At 37.3% G+C, this 27,591-nt stretch overlaps 1 protein-coding gene across 1 annotated transcript; it reads left to right on the forward strand.

Moving 5' to 3' along the window:
• Positions 1-1,732: 1,732 nt before the first annotated feature.
• On the forward strand, positions 1,733-27,591 carry TARS1 (threonyl-tRNA synthetase 1). Its single transcript, XM_025923568.2, has 19 exons — positions 1,733-1,908; positions 7,104-7,184; positions 8,976-9,166; positions 12,017-12,140; positions 14,146-14,267; positions 15,012-15,129; positions 15,396-15,460; positions 15,545-15,623; positions 16,353-16,499; positions 17,620-17,718; positions 18,702-18,868; positions 19,783-19,945; positions 20,041-20,178; positions 20,855-20,932; positions 21,143-21,243; positions 21,338-21,442; positions 22,677-22,749; positions 25,906-26,020; positions 27,049-27,591. The coding sequence occupies exons 1-19, from the start codon at positions 1,852-1,854 to the stop codon at positions 27,195-27,197; spliced, it is 2,172 nt and encodes a 723-aa protein (XP_025779353.1). The 5' UTR covers positions 1,733-1,851; the 3' UTR covers positions 27,198-27,591.

A 27,591-nucleotide genomic window follows, 5' to 3' on the forward strand; every position in this document is an offset into this window, starting at 1 on the left:
AGGGTCTGAGCTGCCATCACAGAGCTTAATGTGGGGCTCCAACTCACAAACCATGAGATCATGGCCTGAGCCCAAGTCAGATGCTTAACCAACTGAGCCACCCAGGCACCCCACTCCTAGACCTTCTTAAGGAGAATACCCACCAAGTACTACCAATAATCTACTCTTATTATAAACTTCCTAGAGCTAGTTAGTTTAGGGAGTTTGGCCTCTTTCTTTCACAATACAAATTAAGAGGTAATTTTTCAGATAAGGTTTGTCTCAACACTTATTAATGCCCTTAACATTTATTGATAAACTGTGTGCCAGGCTTACATCTGCTAGATGCTGGCAAAAAATACACAAGTTGTGCTTCCTGAAGTTTTCAATCTAGGAGACAATAAAAATAATTTTTTAATTGTGAAATTGAACTGATAGGTGCTACTGAGAGCTACATGAAACTACCAGCAAATGTAACATAGAGACTTGCTCCATCCAGTTAAGGGTGGTCAAGAAATAGTTCCTCTAAGTAAATGATTGAGATCTTACAAATAAGTAGGGTCTCAACAGGTAAAGGGTGTGTGGGGGTAGACAGGGACGGAGGATGGGGAGAATAATCTCCGCACGTACAAAAAAAAAAATTGTGGGAGAACTAAGGGTTAAAGCTTACTGTAACTCCAGTTCAGTGTATAGTGAAGGGGCGAGAAAGTTGGGCAATCAGAGGACTTCAAAGCCTTAACTATATTTATTCTAAGAGTAACTGAAAAACCACATAAAGAGTTTTGAGCAGAATGTTGCCATGATCACATTTGTATTTGAAGACTATCCTGGCGCCACGTGAAAAACAAAATGCGGGGTTAGAAAGCTGTTTTTCTTTGTGGAAGGAAGACTCTCTAGGTGGCAGATTGTCAAGGATTAACGTTTAGAAAATATAATCCACATAACAAGGTGATGAAATACATAAACTATGAATGAGCTCAGTGCACTTCTGATTTCAATTTAGTAACTGTTTTAAACTGGCTGGTAAAATAAATAAAAATAAGCCCGTTCGATTCCAAACACTGGGGCTTATGCGCCAGATCCGTGGAGTCAGGGTGTTTATTTCCTTAAGTAAAGGTTTCATTGTATTTTCATGGGCCCAAGGAAATGCTCTCCGACGCATTACAGATTGGCGGAAGTAATGTATTAAGGAGAAAGGCGCCGGTCCTTGGATCATTAAGGGTTGGGTCTTGGGAAGCCTGGACTACCATGAGGAGAGCACCATTCACCGCTACAAACAGAGACAGATCCCTGGGACGGCCTCAGAATTCGGCAGTCACGCGAAGTCAGGCAGAGAAGAAGCCTTAGGAAGCCTGGACTCTATTCCGGAATTCGTCCCAGTGACAGGGACAGTATTCAAGTCGCTGCAGACTTCCCGGAGACTCAGGCCAAGCCCCTCCCACCCGCTACGGTGGCTGAGAAGGTCCTTGACTAATAGGCCAAGTCTGCGTACGTGAAAGCGCAAGTACTTTGAAGACTTCTTGGCTCAGGGAGGGGTTAAATCCAGAGCCCGCAGAGAGTACGGGTTCAGCTCCGGCGGATCCCTCTTGCAGACCGCCGCAGCTTGGTTTCCTAATGGGCTGTCACCCAACAAGTTTCCCCATTGGTTTAGAGGCGAGGGCCCGCCTTCCCCCGTTGTCGATTGGCTGCCCATTCTCCCAGAGGATTGGGAGGCGGGGCATGGGCGCTTACAGATTGCATCAGCTGGTCCTTTCCGGGCCACGTGGCGCAAGCGCAGTGTTCTCGGAGCCTCAGCCCGTCTCTGACCGGCCTCGGTTCTCTTCTCCTCCAGACCGTCACTATTGGGTTCCGTCTTCCTTTCGTGGTCTGTAGATGTCGGAGGAGAAGGACAGAAGCCCTTCAGGGAATATGGGAGGCGAGGAGAAGCCGGTGAGCGAACTGAGTGGGACCCGGAGGCTGCTTGGTGTCCACGGTGTCCGACCAGGCGGGAAGGAGGAAGCAGCCCCTGCCGTGTGGGGGCGGCGAGACCCGAGGGGGACGATGGAGCTCCTGGTTGAGTCACAGCCTCTTTGGGGAACAGATCGTGCATTCATAAAGTAGGGTAGGGCCTTGCAGGTCATTTCTGGGTCCATCCTCTTTTTGCAGATGAAGAAACTGAGACCCTGAATGAGTGCCTAGCTTAGAGCCAGACATCTAATTAGAAGCCTAGAGAGAATTAGAATCTAGGACTCGGGGCTCCCAGAGTGACGTTTTTGACTCACGTTAGGCGGGAAGAGCATTTGAGAACCTCATTTAATCCTAAAACCCTGTAGGGCTAAGAGCTTCGGTTTAAGGAAGGGAAAAACCGAGTCTCCGAAATGTGTCCCACCTGACTCGAGTTTGGGTAATTTATAATAAGTGATGGAAGCTGTATGACCCCAGCTGACAAACCATAGCGAGGTTATACCCTTGCCCTACCTCCTGCTGTAGGCCTTCGATGTCATCCATTGCCTAGGAACAACTCCCGGGTCACTTTCACACCACCAGGTCAAGCTTTTTTATGGCCAACAAATGTCAGGTATTTATTCTGCCAGGCACTGCTGGGAGATGCAGCTAGGAAGGTGAAAAGGACCCAGTGCCTGTCACTAAAAGCTTCAAAGCCTGGTGTGTGAGGCAGGAAAACAGTCATTGTGCAGTGTGATCAACCCTCTGGGATTATAGAGAGAAAGAGCCTAACGCTGTTTAGGAAGGAAGGGCTTATTTGAGTTCAGTTTGGAAGAATGAGTCTAAGTTCACCAGGTAAGCCTGGCAGGGCAGTGCTTTCCAGGTAAAGGTAGCAAGGGCAGTGAAAAGGCACACCGAGAAGTATCTGTAAGGTTTTTTGCAAGGGATAAGCCTGAAGGGGGACCTACAGCTCTTAGAGTAGTTTTAAAGATCACTGTGGCATTGGGATGGAAGGTGTGTTGGAAAGAGGTCGGGGCACAAGCAGGAGGCCATTGCAGTAGTCCAAGTGAGAAGTGGTGATGTCTTAAGCTAAAGCAGCCTCAGCCCTAACTCTCTGATAGGATAAATCTTCCTATCTCTGATAGGAAAACTGTAAAAGTCACAGTTTTCTCATCAGTAAAATGAAGATGTCCTCTAAGTTCAGGATAGAATGGGAAAAATGCATTCTAAACTATATGAATTAAATTTAAGGTGATAAATGCTGCCAATCCATAGAGTTTTCTCCATCTATATTTTTTCACTAAAAAATTATATCTTTATTGTTTTGTAACTTGTGTACTTTTTTTGCTTAATAGTCTATAGTCAGCAACTTTCCATGTCCACAAATACTATGCTATGCCATTCTTAATATTATTATTCTTCATATTATTCCTCCCTTCCATAATAATAATAGTAACTATACAATACCTAATTTTTATTGAATGCTGACTGTGGGTCTGATACTATATTATGCATTAACTCAACTATTTCAATCCTTATAATAACTATGAACTGGGTTTTCTTATTGTCTTCATTATCAGATGAGGAAACAGGCAAAGAACACTAAGTACCTTGCCAAACCCAATATTCTGTAGCCAATGCTCATAACTCTAGTGCTGTCCTGCCTCCCATCACCTGCCAGGGTATGAGTCAGGGACAGATACTCCATCAAACTATTGGACTCCCAGGACATACCTAGCCCAGCTGTCCCAGTCTCTGGGATGGAATTTAATTAAACTACACTCTGTAGATGCTTTTCCTTCAACTCCTATATATCTCTGAGGAAAATAATTCTGTAGCTTCCCTTCAAAGTCCTTGTTCTAACTTTTAGGTTGAAATTTTAGATTGATTATATGTAAATACGCGATACATAAACTCACATATTTTTGTTCTGTTTTCGTTAGAAATAGAGAACAGTTGGGGTGCCTGGGTGGCTCAGTCAGTTGAGCGTCCGACTTCAGCTTAGGTCATGATCTCACGGTCCTTGAGTTTGAGCCCCACATCGGGCTCTGTGCTGACAGCTCAGAGCCGGGAGCCTGCTTTGGATTCTGTGTCTCCCTCCCTCTCTCTCTCTGCCCCTCCCCTGCTCAAGCCTTGCTTCTCTCGGTCTCTTTCTCTCTCTCTCTCTCTCCCAAAAATAAACAAACAAAAATTAAAAAAAAGAAATAGAGAACAGTTGCCCAACATCTTCCTAATTGTAGTAGAGATGGAATGGACCTCAGAGTTCTAGAGAAACCTGTTTTAATGTCCTGGCTCTGCTACTTATTAGCTGTATACAAATGGGCAAAATAATTTATATTCCTTGGGCCAGTATTCTCATTTGTAAAAAGAGAGGTATTTAGAACATGGAAAACTTTTGTGTTAATTCTCTCCCTCTTTTCCGCGACTCCTATTTGTTTGGCAAATACTCATATGACCAAGACCAAAAACATATAATCAGCTAAGTAGAAGTGTCTCATTCTTCATTTTAAACCTGCACAGAAGATCTGTAATTAACTTTTATTCCTCTTCTTACCAGAAATACTGATTAATTACATCATTTCTATAGTATAGCAAAGGCATACAGAGTCTTGTAACCCTGTTGGTTAGTACTTTATTGATTAGAATAGACTTAAGGTATGTTCATTATTTATCTCTTGACTATAAATTAACCTTAAAACTTTATGAAATCCAGAATCCCAGAGTGGGGGAAGTTTTAGCTCAGCCTGAATTTAGAAGTCGTCGTTTTTAAATTTAGTTTATTTTTTAAATTACACAAGTAATACATTTTATAAGATTCAAAAGAATCACCAAAAATGTCCAACTGTTAAATGAATGAACAATAGAATATTATTTGGCAGTGAAAAAAAGAATGAAGTACTGATGTGTAATGTGAATGATCTTGAAATCATGCTAAGTGAAAGAAAGCAGTCACAAAAAACAACATATTGTATGCTTACGTTTATATGAAGTGCCCAGAATAGGTAGATATATAGAGACAAAGTAGATCTCTTTGTCTACAAAAGTGGTTGCCAAGTAATGGGGAGAAGGGAAAATGGAGTGACCACTAATGAGTACAGGGTTTCCTTTTGGGGTGATGAAAATGTTTTAAAATTCATTGTAGTGATAAGTGAATACATTAAAACCATTGAATTGTATACTTTAGATAAATTGTATGCTATAGGAAAATTGTTAGAAAAAAATCAAAGCCCACAAATGTATACAAGACTGTAATAAAGTCTCCCCTTCATATTCCCAGTTCTACCCTCAAACTTCTCAAAAGACTGCTGATGATCACTTCCCTCCTTAGAGTTGACCACTGTCAACACCTGCATGGGTGTCTTTGCTGTTACTTAATGTGTGAACCTAGAAAAAGCATCTAGCCTTTTCCAATTTAATCTTACCTGTTGAATGGGAATGATAATAATAGCAGTCTCACAGGGTTGCTGAGAACTAGATGTGATTGTGGAGAAACTTAGTAAATCGCAAAACTTTGTGTAGTGCAATTTGCTTTAGGGTGTTTCTGTGTGAGCAATCACAGTGAAGTAATTCATTTCTGTGAAGATACCCTTCACAGTATCCCATAATGCATTTCAGAGTTTCCTGACATTGTGGACTGGATAATTCTTTGTTTGGGGAGGCTGACCTGTGCATTATGGGATGTTTAATAACATCCCTGGTCTCCACCCACTATATGCCAATTGCACCTCCCAGTTGTGAAAACCAAAAATGTCAGTTGACATTGCCAGGGGTCTGCTAGAGAGCAAAATTGCTTCTGGCTGACAACCACCAGTATAAACCAACTCTGCATTGGTTATTTTTACACAGGACTTACTACTTTAAAACTTTCTATGCCTTCATGTACTTCTAATCAAAGTCCACATTCCTTATGGTAACCCCATAACTTTTAGTGCATGCTTCTGTCTGAGCCCTAGTTTGTCTTAACCGGCGTGATTTCCTAAAACAATGTTGTTGTTAAGTTTATTTTATTTATTTATTTATTTTGAAAGAGAACACACAGGAGCAGGTGCGTGACAGAAAGGAAGGGAGAGAGAATCCCATGTGGGGTTTAAACTCATGAACCCTGAAATCATGACCTGAGCTGAAATCAAGAGTCAGATGCTTAACCTATTGAGCCACCCAGGTGCCCCCTAAAACAATCTGTTTTAGTCAGCCTGGTTTTCTCATTCTCTCTCTCTCTTTCTCTCATTTTTTCTTATTCTCTCTCTCTTTCTCTCTCTCTCTCTATTTCCAACAATTTATTTCCTCCATTCTCAAAATACAAATTGAAATCTTCTTCATCCTTTAAAGTCAGTTGTCCTAACTTATTTGACATCTAATCATAGTGCTACAGCTGTATTCTTTCTTCCCCTGGAAATTTCTTACATGTGTGTACCTCACTTTCCCTAAAGAGATTAAGTTTGCACAATGTGGACTGGATAATTCTTTATTTGGGGAGGCTGACCTGGGCATTGCGGGATATTTAATAACATCCCTCATCTTCAGGATTTGGGTCTTATGTTTGCTTTTCTCCTAGGGTTAAAATCCTATGAGTACAGTGTCTTGGTAGTACTTGTGGGATGGATGGATATATTGCGTTAGACTTTTTTTTTTTCTGCAAATCCTGTTACTGCATGCTTATACTAAAATTGCATGCTTTTTTTGTGGCTATATATTGAGTATATGTTCAGGCAAACCTGAAGCGAGAGTCACAGGAACAAGCAAAACAAACGAAATTTGAGGAATTGAACATTGTCAAGTAACTCCTCTCTCTTTTTAAGGCTTTGTCCTGGGGCGCCTGGGTGGCTCAGTCACATCCGATTTCAGCTCAGATCATGATCTCCCAGTTTATGAGTTCGAGCCTTTGCATCAGGCTCTATGCTGACAGCCTGTTTAGGATTCTGTGTCTCCCTCTCTCTCTGCACTTCCCCTGCTCACACTCTGTCTCTTTCTCTCTCTCTCTCTCAAGAATAAATAAACATTAAAAAAAAAAAAAAAGATTTGTCCTTATTGCCAGTTGTTATTTTGTCTTTGATATTTTTTAGTCTTTCAAAGTCAGATTTCCTGCTCTTTTTTTTTAAATACATGCTAAAATAATATCCTCAAAACTTTTCTGGGTGCAGCATGGAGTGGTGTCAAACTAGATCAAAATATAAAATCTTATTTCTTATTTGCTTGTATAGATAGGTGCCGGGGAGGAGCAGCGAAAGGAAGGAGGCAAGAAGAAGAACAAAGAAGGATCTGGAGATGGAGGTCGAGCAGAGGTAAATGTTTTAGAGCTCTGTTATCAAAGATTGAAAGGTGGTAGGAGCTCAGACTTATATTTTGTAAGATTCTAATGCTTTACATGAGGTTGTGAGATGGCACACTCAGGAAGAAAATTAGGAAAGTCTGAGAGGGGAAAAAGATTTGAAGCTATTTGTAATTGAAAAAGGAAAACAGCATTGAAGTACGATTGCAAGATAATCTGTGGGGTTAGATTACGAAAATCAGACAGAAAAAGTTGGAAAGAAGGGGCCTCATAATTACTCAGTTGTCAGAGTGGATGCCAGCAGTCTGATCATTTCATTCAGTGAGATGTTAGAGATTTGATGTTTGAGTTTACACTGAATGCAGCAGAAACCAAAGAAGCCCCAATTCCTTGACCCTTCACATTATTTCCATGAGGACTTGTCACTAGGGTTTGGTTATAAGCCAGACAGATCTTGAGACTTCTCCGTTGTAAAGAAAACGCTTACAGTTCCCCCAGCTCACACTAAAAAGAGGAGGCATTTCAAAAGTCATCCCAGAATCAACTCCGTTTCTGGGTATTCTACTTTAGGAGGCAGTTAAACTTGTCTTCCTACTTTATGAGTTAAACTGCTGTGAACTCTGCTTCATTTTTTTGCTTTAGTCATTGCAATCATTTTATTAGAGACTCCTTAGAAAGCTACCAGAATACAGAAGCACAAAGGAACAGGCCTTTGAGAAGTATACTGTAGCACAGTAAACTGTAAACTGGCTTTAAAGAGCTGCTTTTATTAATGCTGTGTTGCTAAATTTATAGCGCTTTCATTTACGTAAGGGTCAGTTTGTAGGTGATCGAGAACTTCTCAGTGTTGCTTAGAGCCCTATCTAACCATTTCTCTTACATTTTGTCCCTTATATCCCACTGTTACTGTGGAAGAAATTGTTGTGAATTTTAAAAATTTGCAAAGAAGTAGAAAAACGTGTATGTTTCCTCATTTGTTTTTCATACTTTGAATACAGTAGCACATGGTATTCTGTCACACCTTGGGAATTAGTCTGCAGATAGGAAACAAAAGGTACAATTAAAGGACTCTTCTGAATAAAGTATTTTAAGTACAAAATGTGATTATATATATTTTCAATGATCTGTCTGGAAAAAAGTTCACAGTGAGATGTCCAGGACCTTTCCTCCTCCTCTGTACTCCCATCATTTATGTACTTGTCTTATCTCCCTTCTAAGGGCAACATGCAGGTTTTATTCTTCTCTTTGAATCCAGCAAGTATTTTCGTTGAATGGGAGCCTTTACGTTAAATCAATTTATAGTTGGTTGGTTAAGAATTGTTAAGTGGACATATAGTCTGACCATCTGCACAGACCATTCCTAAACAAGATTGAAACAAAATGGAAAAGCCAGCTACTTTTTATTTCTAGTATTGTTTAGAGCTGTACTTGTAAGGTCATTTAGTTAGAAGAGACCTTAAGAGAATATCTTAAAAAGGAAAAAAAAAATCACCTTATGCAAATAGCAAATGGTAATAATTATCCATTTAAGATATTGACAGCCCACATGTCTTGTTATTTATACTTTTCTATTTTAAAAAAAAATTCTTACAATAAAAATTATAAGAAGACAGCATTTAGTTCATTTTTTTACTTTAATTTCCAGCAGGATAAGTGAGTGCTTGGTGATTTGGACAATCCATTTACCATATTGAATTAGTAATCATAATTTTTGTATTGTCTATTTTTATTATTTCTTCCCTTTTTCTAAAAAGGAAAGCAAGTATTTACTGATCATTTATTTCCTCATTTGTTGTCTTAACAGTTGAATCCTTGGCCTGAATATATTAACACACGTCTTGAGATGTATAATAAACTAAAGGCAGAACATGATTCCATTCTGGCAGAAAAGGCAGAAAAAGATAGCAAGCCAATTAAAGTCACTCTTCCTGATGGTAAACAGGTCAAAGCAGAATCCTGGAAAACTACACCGTATCAAATTGCTTGTGGAATTAGGTATAAACTACACCTGTCTTGACCTTCTGTTGTTTGTAACTAAACTTTTTTTATCTTGTCAAGTTTTATCCTTATAATGTTTTTATGTTATTGTGTTTTTAATGTTTATATTATTTGGGATTTTTAAAAATCAAAATGATGTGGAGTTTTATGCTCAAGACTTAATTTCTGAGAGTAGACAGTGTTTCACCTGTTTTGACTTAATTGTCTGTTTTGAAGTTAAAAACGAAGATAGAACATCTGACATTGAGAAGTTAAACTAATAAAAGACATGTGAAAATAATGTATAGACTATGTTTGATGTTAAAAACTTTTATTGGGTTGGGAAGAAATAACTGAGAGTTAGATATATATACTTTGTAACAGAGTCAAGCTTTCTTTTTCTGATATGATGGGATCAATAGTTGGTCAATTTATACGAAATGATAAAGACAGGAAAGCATAAATCGATGCATGTGTATAATAGCAGGTATTGTACAAACCTGCTTTGTATAGCCCAAGAGCTAAGAATGGTTCATAAGCGGCTTGAAAAAAAATAAGAAAACTAAGAAGAATATGTGACAGAGACCATGTGTGGCCCAGTCTGAAATATTTATATAGCTCTTTACAGAAAAAGTTTGCCAATTTCTGTCTTAAACATTTTAATTTAAAACATGTAAATACATATTTATTCACTCTATCCTTCACCCTATATTTAAGTATGTAATTATTTCTATTTATTTTTACTGTTTCATTATATGTTGAGTTGAACCACATGCAGTCACCATGTAATTGTCAAACATGGTTGATTATCATCAATTTCATATTGTTGAACCTAAGGCCCAAAAGAACAAATACATAAAGAGGTTTGGGAACCAACCTAGCTGATTACTGGTAAGCCCACTATGCAGCTGGTGGCCTATGAGCAGTTGGTCTATGAGCCATGAGTCTTTATTGTGCCATGGACACTGATTAGTACTTTTTACAAAGAAAATGGAGTGTTTCCATTAATTTGACCATTGCTTCTACCTAAACTACTTCTAGCTTATTCCAAAGGAAAGTAAGAAAAAAAATTATAATATCAAGCAGATTTCCATGTGAAATCATAAATAAGTGGGTGTACTCCTAAATACCCATTCAACCTTTCATTTTAGAGATAATTTTCAAGGGCATTTTGATTAAGATATTCCTCCATTGTTTCACACTGAGATTGTAGCCGTGTTGGTATTAAAATTCAAGCTCCTGGGGCACCTGGGTGGCTCAGTCGGTTGAGCTTCTGACTGTGCTGACAGCTCAGACCCTGGAGCCTGCTTCGGATTCTGTGTCCCTCTCACTCTGGTCTTCCCCCACTCATGCTGTCTCTCTCAAGAATAAATAAAACATTAAAAAAATTTCTTTAAAATAAAATTCAAGCTCTTATTAGTTCAGGAACCTATTCTCTACATTCTACAGTGTTGTCCTCCAGATTACATTGTAATTTGTCAAATAACCAATTAAGAAAATATTTTTTTTGAGAACTGCAAAAGTTTACGTAAAGCGTTGATGAGCTTTAGGGCTAGAGTTAAGTCACTGATCTGCAAGTGAGGGTGTTTATGACATTTTTACAAAAGTCCAGGATAAATTCTTGCTATTGTGTGAAAAATTATAGCATGGGTAACAGTTGAAAGGTTTGGATGATCAGTTGTGAATACAAAAAAAAAAAAAAAAATGCACGCTCTATTTGCTTTAGAAGGTTTTTCTTTGAAGTTTTGTTTTAAATCTGAAAGTTTAGATTACTGTATCCCTTTGGAAAACTGAAATGATCTAATATGGTCTCTGCATATCTACATTTTCAAAGTAACTCTGCTTTAGTATCTTAAGACACCATTTTGGACCCTAAAATAAAAGCCATTTTCCCCCAAAGAATACGAAGAGTATTAGTTGCCTTTGATCAATTCTTTAATCTTCTGAAAACTATTTTACACCAATATGATAAAATATATTTCTCTCTGCCAAACCCATGTATGTCTCTGAAACTTTATATGATCTCAGAAGGAAAGAAAACATTGGATGTAATTTGTGGGAAATTCAGTGAATTTGAAAGTTGCATTAGGAATTTATGGTTATCCTTCTGTTAGTTCTTCTGAACCTTCAGCCCCTCATTTTTTTATCCTCAAAGCCTGTCCAGACTGTCTGACCTTTGCTGCTTTCCAGTCCTCAGAATTCCTGTGGCTCTTACACTTGGTGTGGTCTCATAGTGTGGTCTTAACCACTTGGTGATCCTTTATGTTGTGTACTCTGTGGTGTGTGTCTAGCTGACTTTTTAAATCGATATTATAAAAAAGTTTTATTGAATAGTCCTTTATTTTGCCTATATGCTTGTCATAAATCATACTATCTTTGGCATTACAGAATTTATTCTGAGGTTAACATTACCTCACAGAGAGAAGATCTATCACAGATATCAAGTACGAGGAAAAGCAGAGGATTACTCAGTAGCCCCTCTTTTTCTTTTTTGGAGTCTAAATAGCTTGGCTTTGTGGAAAATTCATTTGGAGAAATTAAAAGATTAGTCAAACCACTGAAAATTGTTTGTTTATCACAGTCGTCGTATCTGCTTAAATAAGAGGCATTAAATGTGAAATAATAGTGTTCTGGATTTTCAGGATCCTCTAGTTATACTTGGGTACATTTTGGAGGGGTTTGTTGCTTTTTCCATTTTAATTCAGAAAGCTATGATACATAAACTATAATATAAATAATACACGTGTTACTATAGAATATATGTAATGTTTATTTTCGTGTTATTCTCAGATTAAGTGTTGTGCTACAGAAGATTCTTTTTTATATTCTTTTGTTTATATATATATACATGTGTGTATATTTTTTAAGTCAAGGCCTGGCTGACAACACCGTTATTGCTAAAGTGAATCAAGTTGTTTGGGACCTAGACCGTCCTCTGGAGGAAGATTGTACCTTGGAGCTTCTCAAATTTGAGGATGAGGAAGCTCAGGCAGTAAGTTTTTATTCAGTAGTCACTGAATTTCAGGATCAGGGTTCCCGTTTCCGGTCTCTTCCTGCTCGCACTGTCAGTGGGTTTAGAGCTTATTGGTCTCATTGTCATATTTGAAATCTTCATTTTGTCTTTGATTTAGGGAGCATCGTGAAAGAGTTTGCTTTATAAATTTAAGAAGTGAACTTGAATAAATTTATCTTCATTACTAGATACTTCAGTGGGAAGTATGTTCTGGGATTTTTATTAAATTTTTTTTTTTTTTAATTTTTTTTTTCAACGTTTATTTATTTTTGGGACAGAGAGAGACAGAGCATGAACGGGGGAGGGTCAGAGAGAGAGGGAGACACAGAATCGGAAACAGGCTCCAGGCTCTGAGCCATCAGCCCAGAGCCCGACGCGGGGCTCGAACTCCCGGACCGCGAGATCGTGACCTGGCTGAAGTCGGATGCTCAACCGACTGCGCCACCCAGGCGCCCTTAAATTTTTATTAAAAATTGGTAAAGCAAGTAAAAATTGGTTCTACTCTATCAGTCAGTACTTAAGCAAGATGTATAGATTTTACAAATAAAATTGAACATTTCCTTAAACTACTCCCCTATTGGACAATTAATTTCCGTATTTTCCTCATCTTAAAATGCAGATTTGCTGAAGCACTATAAAAATCAACCTGCATTTGATGTCATGGTTTTCTTATTTCTCCTTGATGGCATACCATATAAAGGGAAATTAAATATTTTGTTTTATTATGATAGTTTACTTATGTATATGTATTAATGCTTTTCAGATGTATTCTGAATTCCTTACGTTTTTTATGAAAATCATTTTTGGGGGTGCCTGGGTGGCTTAGTCAGTTAAGTGCCTGACTTCAGCCCAGGTCATGGTCTCGCAGTTCATGGGTTCAAACCCTATATCAGGATCCATGCTGGCAGGGTAAAGCATGCTTGGGATTCTCTATCTCTCCCTCTCTCTCTGCCTTTTCCCACTTATGTTTTCTGTCTCTCTCAAAATAAATAAAGTTAATTAAAAAAAATCATTTTGGTACCTTACAAATAAATCTTGAAAGTATAGCTTTGGGTATATTCTGACTCATCTGACCACCTTAAAAGCCAAGTATAGATGACCCTTGAACATGGGTTTGAACTGCATGGGTCTACTAATATATGGATTGTTTTTCTATAAATAAATATCTGTGAGTATTTTTTGATGAAATAAATGTATTTTCCATATGATTTTCTTAATATTTTTTTCTAGCTTTATTGTAAGAAGACAGTGTATGATATATATACCATACAAAATATGTGTTAATTGACTGTTTATGTTATTAGTAAAGCTTCTGGTCAGGCTGGTCAGGCAGCTTCAGGCGGTTAGTAGTTACGTTTTTGGAGAGTCATGAATTGTACTAAGATTTTTGACTATACTGAAGGCCAGCATCTCTAACCCCTGCATTGTTCAAGGGTTAGCTGTACTGCCATCTGTTTTCAGCATCCATATATTTGTCCTTGTGTTTTATAGTTGTGTTGTGGGGACAAGTTCTAGCACCTTAGTTTTTTGAAGCCAATAAAGAAAAAGAAAGTGTAATTTTTAAGTGGTGTTCCACGACTCAATAAAGGTCACAGGATAGGACATAGGTTGTGGGATGTGGGCACATTGACTCAAAAGATTCTGAGCAATTATGGTCAATAAGACAGTGACATTGTGAGTGGCAGTTGTTTTCAGGTAACAGAATCCATCCGATTTAAATTAATGATGCTAATTTGAATTTAATTAGTTTGAAAATGACTAAGCCAGATGATTCCTAAGGTACAAATGCAACTTAGTAATTAGAATCCTTTTAAATTATTTTGGCTCTGCATAGAATCATACCACTGTTTATACATTTATAAGTTTAGATTTTTTTATGTCTTGGGTTTATTTTTAGTAAATTTTAAATATGTTTTTCAAGACAGCTATATTTACAACATATATGCTCAGACTCCAACCATCCCATTTTTCTTTGTATTTTCAGGTATATTGGCATTCAAGCGCTCACATAATGGGTGAAGCCATGGAAAGAGTCTATGGTGGATGTTTATGTTATGGTCCACCAATAGAAAATGGATTCTATTATGACATGTACCTTGAAGAAGGGTGAGTTATTGAGCTGAATAAAGAAAAATAAATTCTGAATTACTAAGGGTCCATACTTTATTTTTAAAGAGTTCTCAAGAAAGAAGGAATGATATCAAGCTTATTGCTTAATAGTCAACAGGTATTTCCACTATGAAAACTTGAAGTCGTGTAGTAACTTTTGAGGTGGTAGTAATTTATGAAAGCTCTGTTATAAACAGAAGTATAGCCCTAAACTATGTTGGGAAATAAAATAAGCGGGTCATAGAAGTGGAGGGAGGGTGCAGTAGTGGGCATAGTCTCCATGATGATCAAGATAGAAGCCACTGAAAATATAAAATATAAAAATGATAATGATACCTAGTTTAAGATTCTAGTATATGGTGCAAGGGTCTATTTTTTTTATATTAAAACTCTTCACTTTTTTTTTTATTTTTATTTTTATTTAAAAAAAATTTTTTTTTCAACGTTTTTATTTATTTTTGGGACAGAGAGAGACAGAGCATGAACGGGGGAGGGGCAGAGAGAGAGGGAGACACAGAATTGGAAACAGGCTCCAGGCTCTGAGCCATCAGCCCAGAGCCTGACGCGGGGCTCGAACTCACGGACCGCGAGATCGTGACCTGGCTGAAGTCGGACGCTCAACCGACTGTGCCACCCAGGCGCCCCTAAAACTCTTCACTTTTTTTAAAGAAACATTCCTCCAACGTATTATGTGAGTAGAATAGAGTGGAATGAGATTAATTACACTTCCTTTTCCTTCAGGGGTGTGTCCAGCAATGATTTCTCTTCTTTGGAGGCTTTGTGTAAGAAAATCATTAAAGAAAAGCAAGCTTTTGAAAGACTGGAAGTTAAGAGAGAAACTTTACTAGAAATGTTTAAGGTAAATTGAGATGTAATGTATGGCCTCCACTTTTATATCACTTATTATTGTTACTTTAAGTTGTCACACAGGGGTTTAGTGTACTAAGTTGAAGCTGGTTCTGTTCTTGATAAAAATGTAACAATATTTGTAAAACATGAAGTATTGACATATTTATTTTCCTATAATGCTTCAGTAAGATGTATTCAAGTTATGTTTTAGCTGTAGTGTTCAGAGGTAAAAATTAAAGGAGGGTTTTTAAAAAAAATAATTTTTCCTATTTTTAGTACAACAAGTTCAAATGCCGGATATTGAATGAAAAAGTGAATACTCCAACTACCACAGTCTATAGGTGAGACTATCAAGTGTCATTAAGTGTAACTGGTGTATATGTCATTTTAAGTCTTTGTTAAAATTCCTTTCATTTTATCTCTAGGTGTGGTCCCTTGATAGATCTCTGCCGGGGTCCTCACGTCAGACACACTGGCAAAATTAAGACTTTGAAAATACACAAAGTAAGCAATGTAACCTTAAAGACTCTATATAAATGTACTTATCTACTGTAGGTATATGTTTAAACTTCTATTGGTTTCTCTTTCTACCTGTTTTTCTGTTGCATGTTTAAGGGTGGGTTTTTTTTTTCTCTTGCTATCTACTTTTTAGCTGAAAGTCTCCAACAGTGACTGACTCACCATTCATCAGCAGAGCACGTGAGGATGGGGGGCTTTCGGGGCTTTACAAAAATCACACAGTCATGCTTCTAGAGTTTTAAAGCTCACTGTTAATGTGTGCTTTTGTCCTTCGTTTGTTTAATAATTACTTTATTTGCACTTTTTAACCAAACTAGTCCTGACAGTTTTTACCAATTGGTAAATATTTTATGGGTGATTATTCAAGTGCACTTTAAATATCATAAGAATAATTGAGTCATTTCAAGATATTTTTTGTTGGTTTTCCATTTTTGTTTAATCATATTATGGGAGATGTCCTTGCGTTTCATTCATGGAGTTGTGGTTTGAGTGGGTAATTGAGAGGGAGTTATTTTTGAGGGAATTAAACAGCCAGCTTTGTACTCAGAGCAACTGTGAGATGTTTGCTAAGTGTGCACTTTTTATACCACTTTTTTGTCATAAGGACTATTATGAATTTGACTCCTAGGCGACTATGAGAAATAACATCTAACTCAAAATAAGCGAGATATTAACAGGTTTGAGTATTGTTTCATGATTTATCTTTGCTTTCAGAATTCCTCCACATACTGGGAAGGCAAAGCAGATATGGAGACTCTCCAGAGAATCTATGGCATTTCATTCCCGGATCCTAAAATGTTGAAAGAATGGGAGAAGTTCCAAGAGGAAGCTAAAAACCGAGATCACAGGAAAATTGGAAGGGTATGTTAAAAAAGAATAATGTTGCTAGACTGAATTTTCTTTGTTTTCATTTGAAACTTCGCTGTATTAAGAATTTCCTTTGGAAAAGATGTTGTGGTTATTTCCAGTAGTTTTTATACTGTGTCCTATATAATCCATAAATTACTTCCTGATTATCTTACTGTTATCTTACTTATCGTTTACTATCCACATTATCTTTCTAGGGTGTGCTCGGTACTACACAAATACTCATTTTAAATACTCCTTTTATTGAGAACAAATGCTGACGACCTACAGTTTTCTGTAAAAGGCAGTACAGCAATGTTTTATACAGCTGGGGGATGCTTTGAAAGTTTCCTGGTCCACTGACTTACTTTAAAGATGTGGAAACTGATTTCCCCTAAAGTGAATCTTCTTGTTGCCCAAGGTGACATAGCAAGTCACTGGTGGGTACCACAGTGTCATTTCCTTTATTATTCCTCGACCCGACTGTTCTCTGGACTGGAAGTTATATTTGGTTAAAATATTCCTTTCTAAAATTGTGTTCACTCTGTGCCATCCACTACTCTGCTCCCTTGAGGGCCTGAAAAAAATTCCAGTGGTAAGGAAGCACCAACAGTTGGGGGGCTGGGGGTGGCCTCTCCAAGGATCCTGGGCGTTTTCGGGGGGAGAGGCAAGAAGGTAGGAGGGTATGCTTCTTTCACCAAACCCAGGGGCAGCCACCTTCGTCTACATCTCCTCTTTCATTATCACTGTCCTCTTTCTAGTCTTCTTCTTGCCACTCCTACTTTAAAAAAGAAAAAGAAACAATAGTCACATCTTGGAGCTTTGAGGAATTAAAACTATGAGAACTCCCACTGGATAATAAAGAGAACTAAGACCCCTGCTCCATGTCATTCTTGGGTAAACTTGACTGGATTTAGGAATAGAACATGCGGAGAATGTACTTGTGCTAAGTTGTAAATCAGCGGCAATTCTATCCTCCTGAGTATACCAGAAATGTTGACATGTTTTCTTTGATTCGGGAATGGCACACATTAAAATGCCAGATACCACGGTTGTAATCTGAACTCAGGAGCCCAGAAGTTTATGTTGATGTTACATGCGTGTATAAACATTCTTTTGCTTTTCTTTTACTCAGGACCAAGAACTGTATTTCTTTCATGAACTCAGCCCTGGAAGTTGCTTTTTCCTGCCGAAAGGAGCATACATTTATAATACACTTATTGAATTCATCAGGGTAAACCATATTCATTATTTTCTTCTGTAAATTTAGGATATAAGTTGATTTAATTAAATAAGGTCTGCTACAAAGAAAGATAATCTTGTATTTGAGAAGAAATATTTAAAAGAATAAAATCGCAAGTCTGAGTTTTCACGAAATGTTTTAAAACGTTCCTTTTTCCTCGTATGTGATTTTGTCCATGTACATTGGTATGTACACAACAGAGAGGCTGGTGAGCTTGAGGTGGGACCTGAAGCCCTTTACCTGGGAGCTCGATATGCTCTTTGACCATTTGTTTGTGTTTTCCTCCAAAAAACAAGTTAATCTTTACACTGCTTTTTTATTCTTTATAAAATAAGAAGTCTTTTCAAGCATAGGTTTATAGAGAATAATACCACCAACATCTGCATACTCACCACCTAATTTACCACATATGTACATTGGTACATATTTGCTTCAGATTGTTTTATTACAGTAAACTAATACAGAGTAAAGCAAAAAGCTCCCTTTTGGGACCCTTTCTGATCCGTTTCCCTCCTTGCATAGAAGAGATCAGTATTTGAAGTTAGCATGGATCCCTGTTATTTAATACGTGCCCCATATACATGTACCCTAAATTCTGTGTCTGTCTGTAGTTCAAATTGACATATGCAAAGTCTCATTGTGTCTCGGTCGGCATTAGGATTTTTTAAATCCAGTTTAGTTCACTTGTTACTTACTATTCTCTATACCTGTCACACTGTGCCCATTCCTTTCTTGGTGGGCACTGATGTAAGTTCTAATTTTCTCATATTACAAATCATTGTTTTGATAGGCCTCCTTATGAACGTGTGCAGGAGTTTCTTCTTCGGTATATACCTCAAAGTGGAATTTCTAGATTACAGCATGTGTGCATCTTGAACTTCACTAGATAGTATAAAATTGCTCTTTATATTTTACTCCCACCAGAAGTATAAACTTCTGTTTTCTTCATGTGTATTGCATTTGTTTTCTAACAGAGTGAGTATCGGAAACGAGGATTTCAGGAAGTGGTCACCCCAAACATCTACAACAGCCGACTCTGGGTGACCTCGGGCCACTGGCAGCACTATAGTGAGAACATGTTCTCCTTTGAGGTGGAGAAGGAGCTGTTTGCTCTGAAACCCATGAACTGCCCAGGACACTGGTATTGAGCAGCTTTGACTTTCTAGCAAAGATTTTCCCATGATACAATGTGTCTTGGATTGCTCTCCCTCCTTCAAAGGAATTTTTGTTTAAAGCAAATTATGGAATCAGAAGAATATTTAAATACAACCATTCTGTGATATTATAATATTCTCCATGCCCAGTTAGATGCTCAGATATGTAGACATTCAAGAACGGCACTGGGGTAATAGCAGTGAACAGGCAGAATATAAAAGAGAGATTGAATGTAGACATAGCAGATTCTCTAGATTTTTTTTTTTCTTTCTTAAACATGTTCTGTTAAAATCTACTGCTAACGAACTGAGAAATCTTCCTTGCTTTGCAACTGTTTTCACTTTCTAGCCTTAAAAGTTGGGTAGAGTGATCAGGGGAAGAGTAGGTAGCTCAGTGCCTACAGGTCCTGGCAGCAAGGCCTCAAGGGTGAGGGGAGAGTGGAATCTCCATAAGGGAACTGGGTTGTAAGTCAGGGAGCTGACTGGGTTTCTTCTTAGTTCTCCCAGATTCTCTAACGTTGCTGAAGTACCTTTGGACTGAAGCAGTTTTGGGAGTGACAGGAAAGCACAGTCTTTAGTTTACAGTATGTTAAATGATTTGTATGGAGCTAAGATTTTTTTTTTTTTTTTTTTTAATGATCATTAAAGGCAGTCCTCAAATGAATGGAAATATTGAGTACAAGGATTTGACTCCAGACTCTTGGGAATAAATTTTTATTCTCTCTTGGTTGTGGATGGTCATACTATAATTTATTTGCTGTTTTATTGATGCTTACATTGTGGTATGAAGTCCAGAATTTAAGAAATGTTGCCTGTTTGGACAGCCTTTCATATTTTAGAAAAGCAGTTTTATTCTTGTGAAAGTAAATATCAGTGGGTTTTAATTTTCTGTTCTCTTTAGCCTCATGTTTGATCATCGGCCAAGATCCTGGCGAGAGTTGCCTCTCCGGGTAGCCGATTTTGGGGTACTTCATAGGAATGAGTTGTCAGGAGCACTCACGGGACTCACGAGGGTACGAAGGTTCCAACAGGATGATGCCCACATATTCTGTGCCATAGAGCAGGTATTCTGAGACTCTGGGATGAAATATTCTGAAAGAATTGTGAAGAAAGTCAAGGAAAAATTACCAATGTCTATTTTGTTTTTGTTTCTTTTAAGATTGAGGATGAAATAAAAGGTTGTTTGGATTTTCTACGTACAGTATATAGCATATTTGGATTCTCTTTTAAACTGAACCTGTCTACTCGCCCAGAAAAGTTCCTTGGAGATATTGAAGTATGGAATCAAGCTGAGAAAGTAAGTGTGTTTTTCAGCATGCTTGAATGCTATTTGACTGAAATGAACTTGTTCCAAGAAACCCAAGCCTCTTTAAATGGATAAAAAGCAAAAGAGAAAATTGAAATGGTTCATAGGTTGAGTAAACTAGGTTTTTTTAATGTATGATTTTATATTAGAAATGGTTGAATATTTTTTTCAGTCATTGAGTTATAACTTGTAAAAGGAAATGGGAGGAAGTTAGTCAAAAGATAAAAACTTCCAGTTATAAGATAAACTGGTACTAGGAATATAACATACATTGTGATGACTGTAGCTACTAACACTGTTGTATGATATACAGGAAGGTTGTTAAGAGAGTAAATCCTAGAGTTCTCATCACAAGGAGAACATTTTTTTCTTTTCTCTTTTTATTGTATCTGTATGAGATGATGGATGTTCACTAAATCGAATATGGTAATCATTTTACAGCCTATGTAAATCAAACCATTGTGCTATGCTTCTGAAACTTATACAGTGATGTATGTCAGTATTTCTCAGAAAAGAGGAAATTTGTGTATTTTAGGTGGACCAAATTCTAACGCAGAGAATAGGAGGGATTCATGAAAGTAATTACAGTATTTTTAGTCTCAAATTAGGCTGGAAGAAGGGAAGTTGCGGATGAACAAAAATAAAAATGATTTTGCTTTGTCCTTAGCAACTTGAAAACAGTCTGAATGAATTTGGTGAAAAGTGGGAGTTAAATCCTGGAGATGGAGCTTTTTATGGTCCAAAGGTCAGTATGAACGTCTATTTGAGTAATGTGATGTTTATTTTGGAGTGAAGAAGAGATTACTTTAAAATAAGTTAAGAAAGAAAGAAAGGAGGGATGGAGAAAAGAAAGAAAAAGAAAAGAAAAAGAGAGAAAGCCAGCCAGCCTTGTTACAACTACTGTTCAGCTTTAATGTAGACAGCATCTCAAAATAACCCAGTCTCTACTTCTTAGATTGATATACAGATTAAAGATGCAATTGGTCGGTACCACCAGTGTGCAACAATCCAGTTGGATTTTCAGTTGCCCATCAGATTTAATCTTACATTTGTAAGGTGAGTTTCTGGTGTCTGCTCTGAATATTCATTTTTAGGGGACTATAAAGGAATATATGTATATATAAAGTAAAACATTTTTTTTTCTACCTAGCCATGATGGTGATGATAAGAAAAGGCCGGTGATTGTCCATAGAGCCATCTTGGGGTCAGTGGAAAGAATGATTGCTATTCTCACTGAAAATTATGGCGGCAAATGGTAATTTTTGTCCTTGTTTTTGTTTGGAGAATGTAAATTGACTAAGAAATGTCTACTGTCCAGTTTAGTTGCACAGTGGAAGAGAAGAATGATTCTGATTGGTGAATTCTAATTGATGACAGGTGTACAATAAGGAATCACAACCTAAGCCCAAATTTTTAGCTTTAAGAATATATATTTTTTAATTTTGTTAATGTTTATTTATTTTTGAGAGAGAGAGAAAGAGAGCATGAGCAGGGAAGGGGCAGAGAGAGAGAGAGAGGGAGTCACAGAATCCAAAGCAGACTGCACGCTCTGAGCTGTCAGCACAGAGCCTGACGCAGGGCTTGAACTGACAAACCATGAGAACATGACCTGAGCTGAAGTCAGACGCTTAACCGACTGAGCCACCCAAACCCCCCCTTTAAGAATAATAATCATCGTTATTTTTATTTCACAACTTGATTTGTTTGAATGTTATATAATACTTTCTAATTAGGAGTTATACACTGAGAAGCACATTTGTTGTTTTGATTGCTTTTCTTTCTTTTTTTTTTTCCAATATATGAAATTTATTGTCAAATTGGTTTCCATTTGATTGCTTTTCAAGTAACTTTGGGGATTAATATGGTTTTGATGTTTTTGTCTGAGTGAACAAGAGTAGGCTTTGGGCTTACGCTGTGTGCTGATGATAATAAGCATGTATTTTGACGTCCTTGAGAAGCCAGTTGTTTTTTAATTGGAAGTACCAACTCCAAACTGATCGACACTTTTTGTCTTGTTTCTGTGAGGTTATGCTTTTGCTGGCAAGATCTGAGCGCATGCCTTCCGTTTTGTTTTTAAGCAGTTTTCTCTGTTGGCCTGCAGTTTGTGAAGGCAGTTGAAAGCGGCACAAGGTTGTCAAGCCCCTGTTCTGTAGAGTCTGCTATATTAATTGTACTGATGCAAAACTTTTGTAAAATGTAAACCCTACGTACATACAATATGTTTGTCCCTGCTCTCAATGCGCTTTGCAATCTGTGTAGCAAATCAAACTTTAGTTATGGATTTTCCTGATTTAAGGTGACTTTTCTGCTCCTGAATCTCTTCCCTTTAGTCTTTATTGGATATTATGGGGGAAGGGGTAGGGGTAGTTTTTTTTAAGTGGCCCTTACATATTTCAGGAAAAGATCTTGAAAAATAGACTAAGAGATATGCCATCCTTGTTTATGAAAGGGCCCCAATCCACATTAAATATTTTTAATTTCTTCTAAAGGCCCTTCTGGCTGTCTCCTCGCCAAGTAATGGTAGTTCCAGTGGGACCGACATGTGATGAATATGCCCAAAAGGTAATCCTTAAATATGACTTTCCTTTAATTTCCTGTCATTCAGCTATATATCCTTGGTAAACCAACCTGCTTGTGGTATAGAGATATGTTACTATTTTCAATCTGTGATAAACCTGAATAGATTATATTACCTCTTTAATACTTTCCTACATGGTTTCATGATCAGAAGATGTAATTTGAATAGTGTCTGTATATTCTTGTTTATTTTAGTGTTTAGAATTAGGAAATAGTAAATGCCTCAGGATGATGTGTAAATTCAAATGCATAATGTATTTTAAGCTGCTCTTTGACTCAGAGAGTAATTTTGCTTTTTTTTTTGTTAAAGTTTATTTATTTATGTTGAGAGAGAGCATGCATGCATGCATGCATGCGTGCAAGTGGGAGACGGGCAGAGAGAAGGGGAGAGGGAGAATCCCAAGGAGATTCTGCACTGACAGTGCAGAGCCTGATGTGGAGCTCGAACTCAGTAACCCTGAGATCATGACTTCAGCTGAAATCAAGAGTCAGATGCTTAACCAGCTGAGCCACCCAGGTGCCCCGGTTTTTAATGCACATTTCTTCAATTATTTATATATATTTTTTAGGTTAATGGCATGCCCGACCAATGTTTTGCCCTACCCACCAAAAAAACTACCTTACTAACAGATATGTAAATATCCATTCATATTTCATACCTTAAAAACAATTTGTTCTGTTATAGGGACAATTTTATACTAAGGAATTTCAAATCAGTAAAAGTTGTGTTATAAATAAGCATTGTTTCATAATTGCAAGCTAAAAGTAGTAAATTGGCTAGTTAATACAGACAGATCTGAGTATCAGCAAACAATGTTGTAATATCAAAGCCATCATGTTTCCAGATCATCAGAATAAATTGCACTCAGGTCTTAACTGCCTTTAAAAAAATAAATGAACATTAGGCCAGCTAAAAAGCAAACCATTCAGACATACTATATTTCTATTACTGCACGTAGTAGTTTTAATTACAAGTGATGAAAATCAGTTATGTTCCATGGTTAGTTGGTTGTACTTTATCTTATTTGTATTGTGAAAGCTCACATGGTAGGAGAAAGGTCTGTAATTAAATAACTCATTTCTCAACTGGAGACAAGACTAACTTACTCTGTTCCATCAGTGGTGGTGGGAAGCACTTAGAATTATACCGGGGTGGGGTTTTTGGTTATATAGAGTTGACAGGGGTTGGGAAGCACTACTACTGATACTTAATGACTGGAGACCAGAGGTGCTAAACAGTCTGAGATTACCAGGCCACCTCCCCAGTTATAGAATAGCCCAACTCACGTACACGCAAGGGCCCATGTTAAGAAACTAAAACACCGGTGCTTTGGGGTACCTGGGTGGGTCAGTTGGTTGAGCATCCGATTCTTTTTTTTTTTTTTTTTTTAATTTTTTTTTTTTTTCAACGTTTATTTATTTTTGGGACAGAGAGAGACAGAGCATGAGCGGGGGAGGGACAGAGAGAGAGGGAGACACAGAATCGGAAACAGGTTCCAGGCTCTGAGCCATCAGCCCAGAGCCCGACGCGGGGCTCAAACTCACGGACCGCGAGATCGTGACCTGGCTGAAGTCGGACGCTTAACCGACTGCGCCACCCAGGCGCCCCAAGCATCCGATTCTTGATCTCAGCTCAAGTCTTAATCCTAGGGTCATGAGTTCAAACCCTACAAAAAAACTGAAACACTGGTGCTTTATTCTTTAAAACATGTTACAGTCAAAAGTGTAGTCTTCTTCTGACACTCTAATAAACTGTGTAAGAACCCTTCAGAAATTTGCTTACTTACACAATCCCAGCAGATTCATTGATTAATGATCACTTACACATAACAGCCTATTAGTGAAATATAAATGGTTTATTCAGATCTTTTTGTCATATTAGTGGTAATGGGTAGTCAGGTAGATGGGAATTTTAATCTAGTTTAATTTAACTTAAAATTAATAAAATGTAATGTTGCTTTTTTGGAAAGGAAAAATACTGAAAACATTATTTAATATGCAAAAACTTAGGACAGTAAAGTGGAACTAGTATTTTTGAGGGAGATAAAAAGGCACAGAATGATAATCTGTAATGTAGCTTGCTAGATTCCTGGAAGTTTACTTCAAGAAATCCCAATTTGATCTTTGCCTCTGACTTCATTATTTAATAAACTTTCTTTTAATCAAAAAGGAAATCACTGTTTAGAAAAAAAATTACTTTTTAATATTTCTCAAACTTGATATTATATTTAAATTATTCTTATAGAGTTCTGTTTACTTAGGTCATATACATAGAGATGTTAAAGAAATAATTAGTATTAAAAGAATTTTATGTAATGGTTTGTATTCCATTCTCTAATAACATAAAAGAAGTTATTAAGATGCTTTTAGCCTATTGTTTGTGTGTATCAACATTTTATTTTAAAATGTTGCATACACAGATGGCAGCAGTGGCTGGATTCCTGTTGCCAACTTGCTGCCTTTTTGAGGGATCAGAAATATTACATTCTCTATTAGACTGGACATCCATCATTGTATATTAATATGGAGACTGACTAATAATTTGTTTCCTGACAACTATTTAGGAGACTTAAGATATGTTTGCAAAAGGATTTGTTTTCTTTTGTAATGCGTTTTAACAGAGCTGATTAAATTTAGCTGATTGCCTGAATTCTGATTTTTAAGGATTTTCTAAAACATTTACCTCTCAAGAGCAAAATACGACATTTTAATTTTTAAAAATGCAGTCTCGGGGCACCTGGGTGGCTCAGTCGGTTGAGCGTCCGACTTCGGCTCAGGTCATGATCTCGCTGTCCATGGGTTCGAACCCCACGTCGGGCTCTGTGCTGACAGCTCAGAGCCTGGAGCCTGTTTCGGATTCTGTGTCTCCCTCTTTCTCTGACCCTCCCCTGTTCATGCTCGCTCGCTCGCTCTCTCTCTCTCTCTCTCTCTCTCTCTCTCTCTCTCTCTCTGTCTCAAAAATAAATAAAATGTTAAAAAAAAAAATGCAGTCTGAAGTCACAAATTAGCAATATGTGCTTCAGTATATCTATTGGCATTCTTTTTTAATATCTGTATGATTATCCAAATCGTGTTAAACCATTTAAGATCAAAATACAGTTCTTACTTTAGATCTAAAGAATTCTGTATCTTTTTAAATAGGTACGGCAACAGTTCCATGATGCTAAGTTCATGGTGGACATTGATCTGGATCCGGGCTGTACGTTAAATAAGAAGATCAGAAATGCACAGTTGGCACAATATAACTTCATCCTAGGTAAGAAAGGGACTTACCAAAGAAAATCTGCCAAACTATAGGAGAACACTGAAATCTTGAGACTCAGCCTTAAGAGAATTGTGGTCATCAGTTTAGTTCCCTCCAATCTAGACTCTTAAACTATTAAGTTTGCTCAGTTATTATAACAAAGGGAAATTTGGGTGTGAAAAGGAATAATCTTTAAAGGTTTGTTTAAAAATCTTCTTTTTTCTCCTATTCCTTCATATAGTAAGTTTTTTGTTAAGTTGGCTGGTTTAAGTGAATATAGTGGTTTGAAGCATTGTAAAGTGATATATTTTTTTAAATGAAAAGATTTTTAAATTGGTCGTTTAACTGTACATGGTCACCTGAACGTTTTATTTTATTTATTAGTCTATTTAAATAGACTTTATTTTTTAGAGCACTTTAACAGCTGTCCCATATCCCTCTTACCCAAAGCGGACACAGCCTCCCCCACTACCAGCATCCTGCACCAGACTGGTATCTTTTTTACAAAGGCCACAGTTTACATCAGTGTTCACTGTTGGTTTTGTACATTCTGTGGGTTCGGACAAATATATCATGACATGTAGCTACCATTGTGGTATCATACTGAATTGTTTCACTGCCCCGCAAATCCTCTGTGCTCTACATACAAAACACTCTCTCTCTCTCCTAACCATAGGCAACCTCTGATTTTTTTTTTTTTTACACCTTTTCCATAGTTTTGCCTTTTCCAGAATCTCATATGGTTGGAATCATACAATACATAGTCATTTTAGATTGGCTTCTTTCAGAAAGTAATATGCATTTAAGTAAGTATGCATTCCTTGCTTTAAAGCAAGTAATACGCATTTAGATTCGCTTCTTTCAGCAAGTAATATGCATTAAGTAATATGTATTGTGTATCTTTTCATGACTTGATAGCTCATTTGAACATTTTAATGAGTCAAAAGCTACATGGGGGCTTTTAGGTCATAGGATCATTTCTGTTCGAATGTTCAATAAAAACTCTTCCATCTGACAAAGCTTTGTGTCTTTTGTTTTAGTTATTGGTGAAAAAGAGAAAGCCAGTGGCACTGTTAATATCCGCACAAGAGATAATAAGGTACATGGAGAGCGTACAATTTCCGAGACCATCAAGCGGCTGCAGCAACTCAAGCAGTCGCGCAGCAAGCAGGCAGAAGAAGAATTCTAATGAAGAGCTTTTCCCGGATTGTCTCAGCGGGACAGATGAACAGAGTTTCTGTAACATTAATTTTACACTCTAGAAAACATCGATTCATACTGAATTTGGAATAGTTTAGCAGAGTCTGCATGGGTGACTGCAGGGTCAACCTATTTTGTGACCGTGACAGGTGTTAGACAATGGGTATTTGGAGGAGGTAATTAAAGGAGACAACGTTAAAATGATTTTATTTGTTAAATGAACACTGGAGTACTGGAAATAAAACACGAGGAATGCTTTAATGTAATGTGGGAGGATGTTTTTATAAATTTAATGCACTCGAAAAATAAAAATTTTCAAATTTGGTTAAAAGAAAGACTAGAAATGGATTATGTTGTAAAAATAAAAACTTTAATTCACCTAA

Source organism: Puma concolor, chromosome A1 (assembly GCF_028749965.1).
Source record: "Puma concolor isolate L17-30 chromosome A1, mPumCon1.1.hap2, whole genome shotgun sequence".
NCBI lineage: Eukaryota > Metazoa > Chordata > Mammalia > Carnivora > Felidae > Puma > Puma concolor.

What these genes read in the sequence shown, in the direction of transcription:
- TARS1 (XM_025923568.2), top strand. Translation starts at nt 1,852, where the DNA reads ATGTCGGAGGAGAAGGACAGAAGCCCTTCAGGGAATATGGGAGGCGAG. An exon ending in ATGAACTGCCCAGGACACTG is followed by an intron (nt 18,869 to 19,782) that starts GTATTGAGCAGC and finishes TGTTCTCTTTAG; the next exon opens with CCTCATGTTTGATCATCGGC. An exon ending in TTTAATCTTACATTTGTAAG is followed by an intron (nt 21,244 to 21,337) that starts GTGAGTTTCTGG and finishes TTTTCTACCTAG; the next exon opens with CCATGATGGTGATGATAAGA.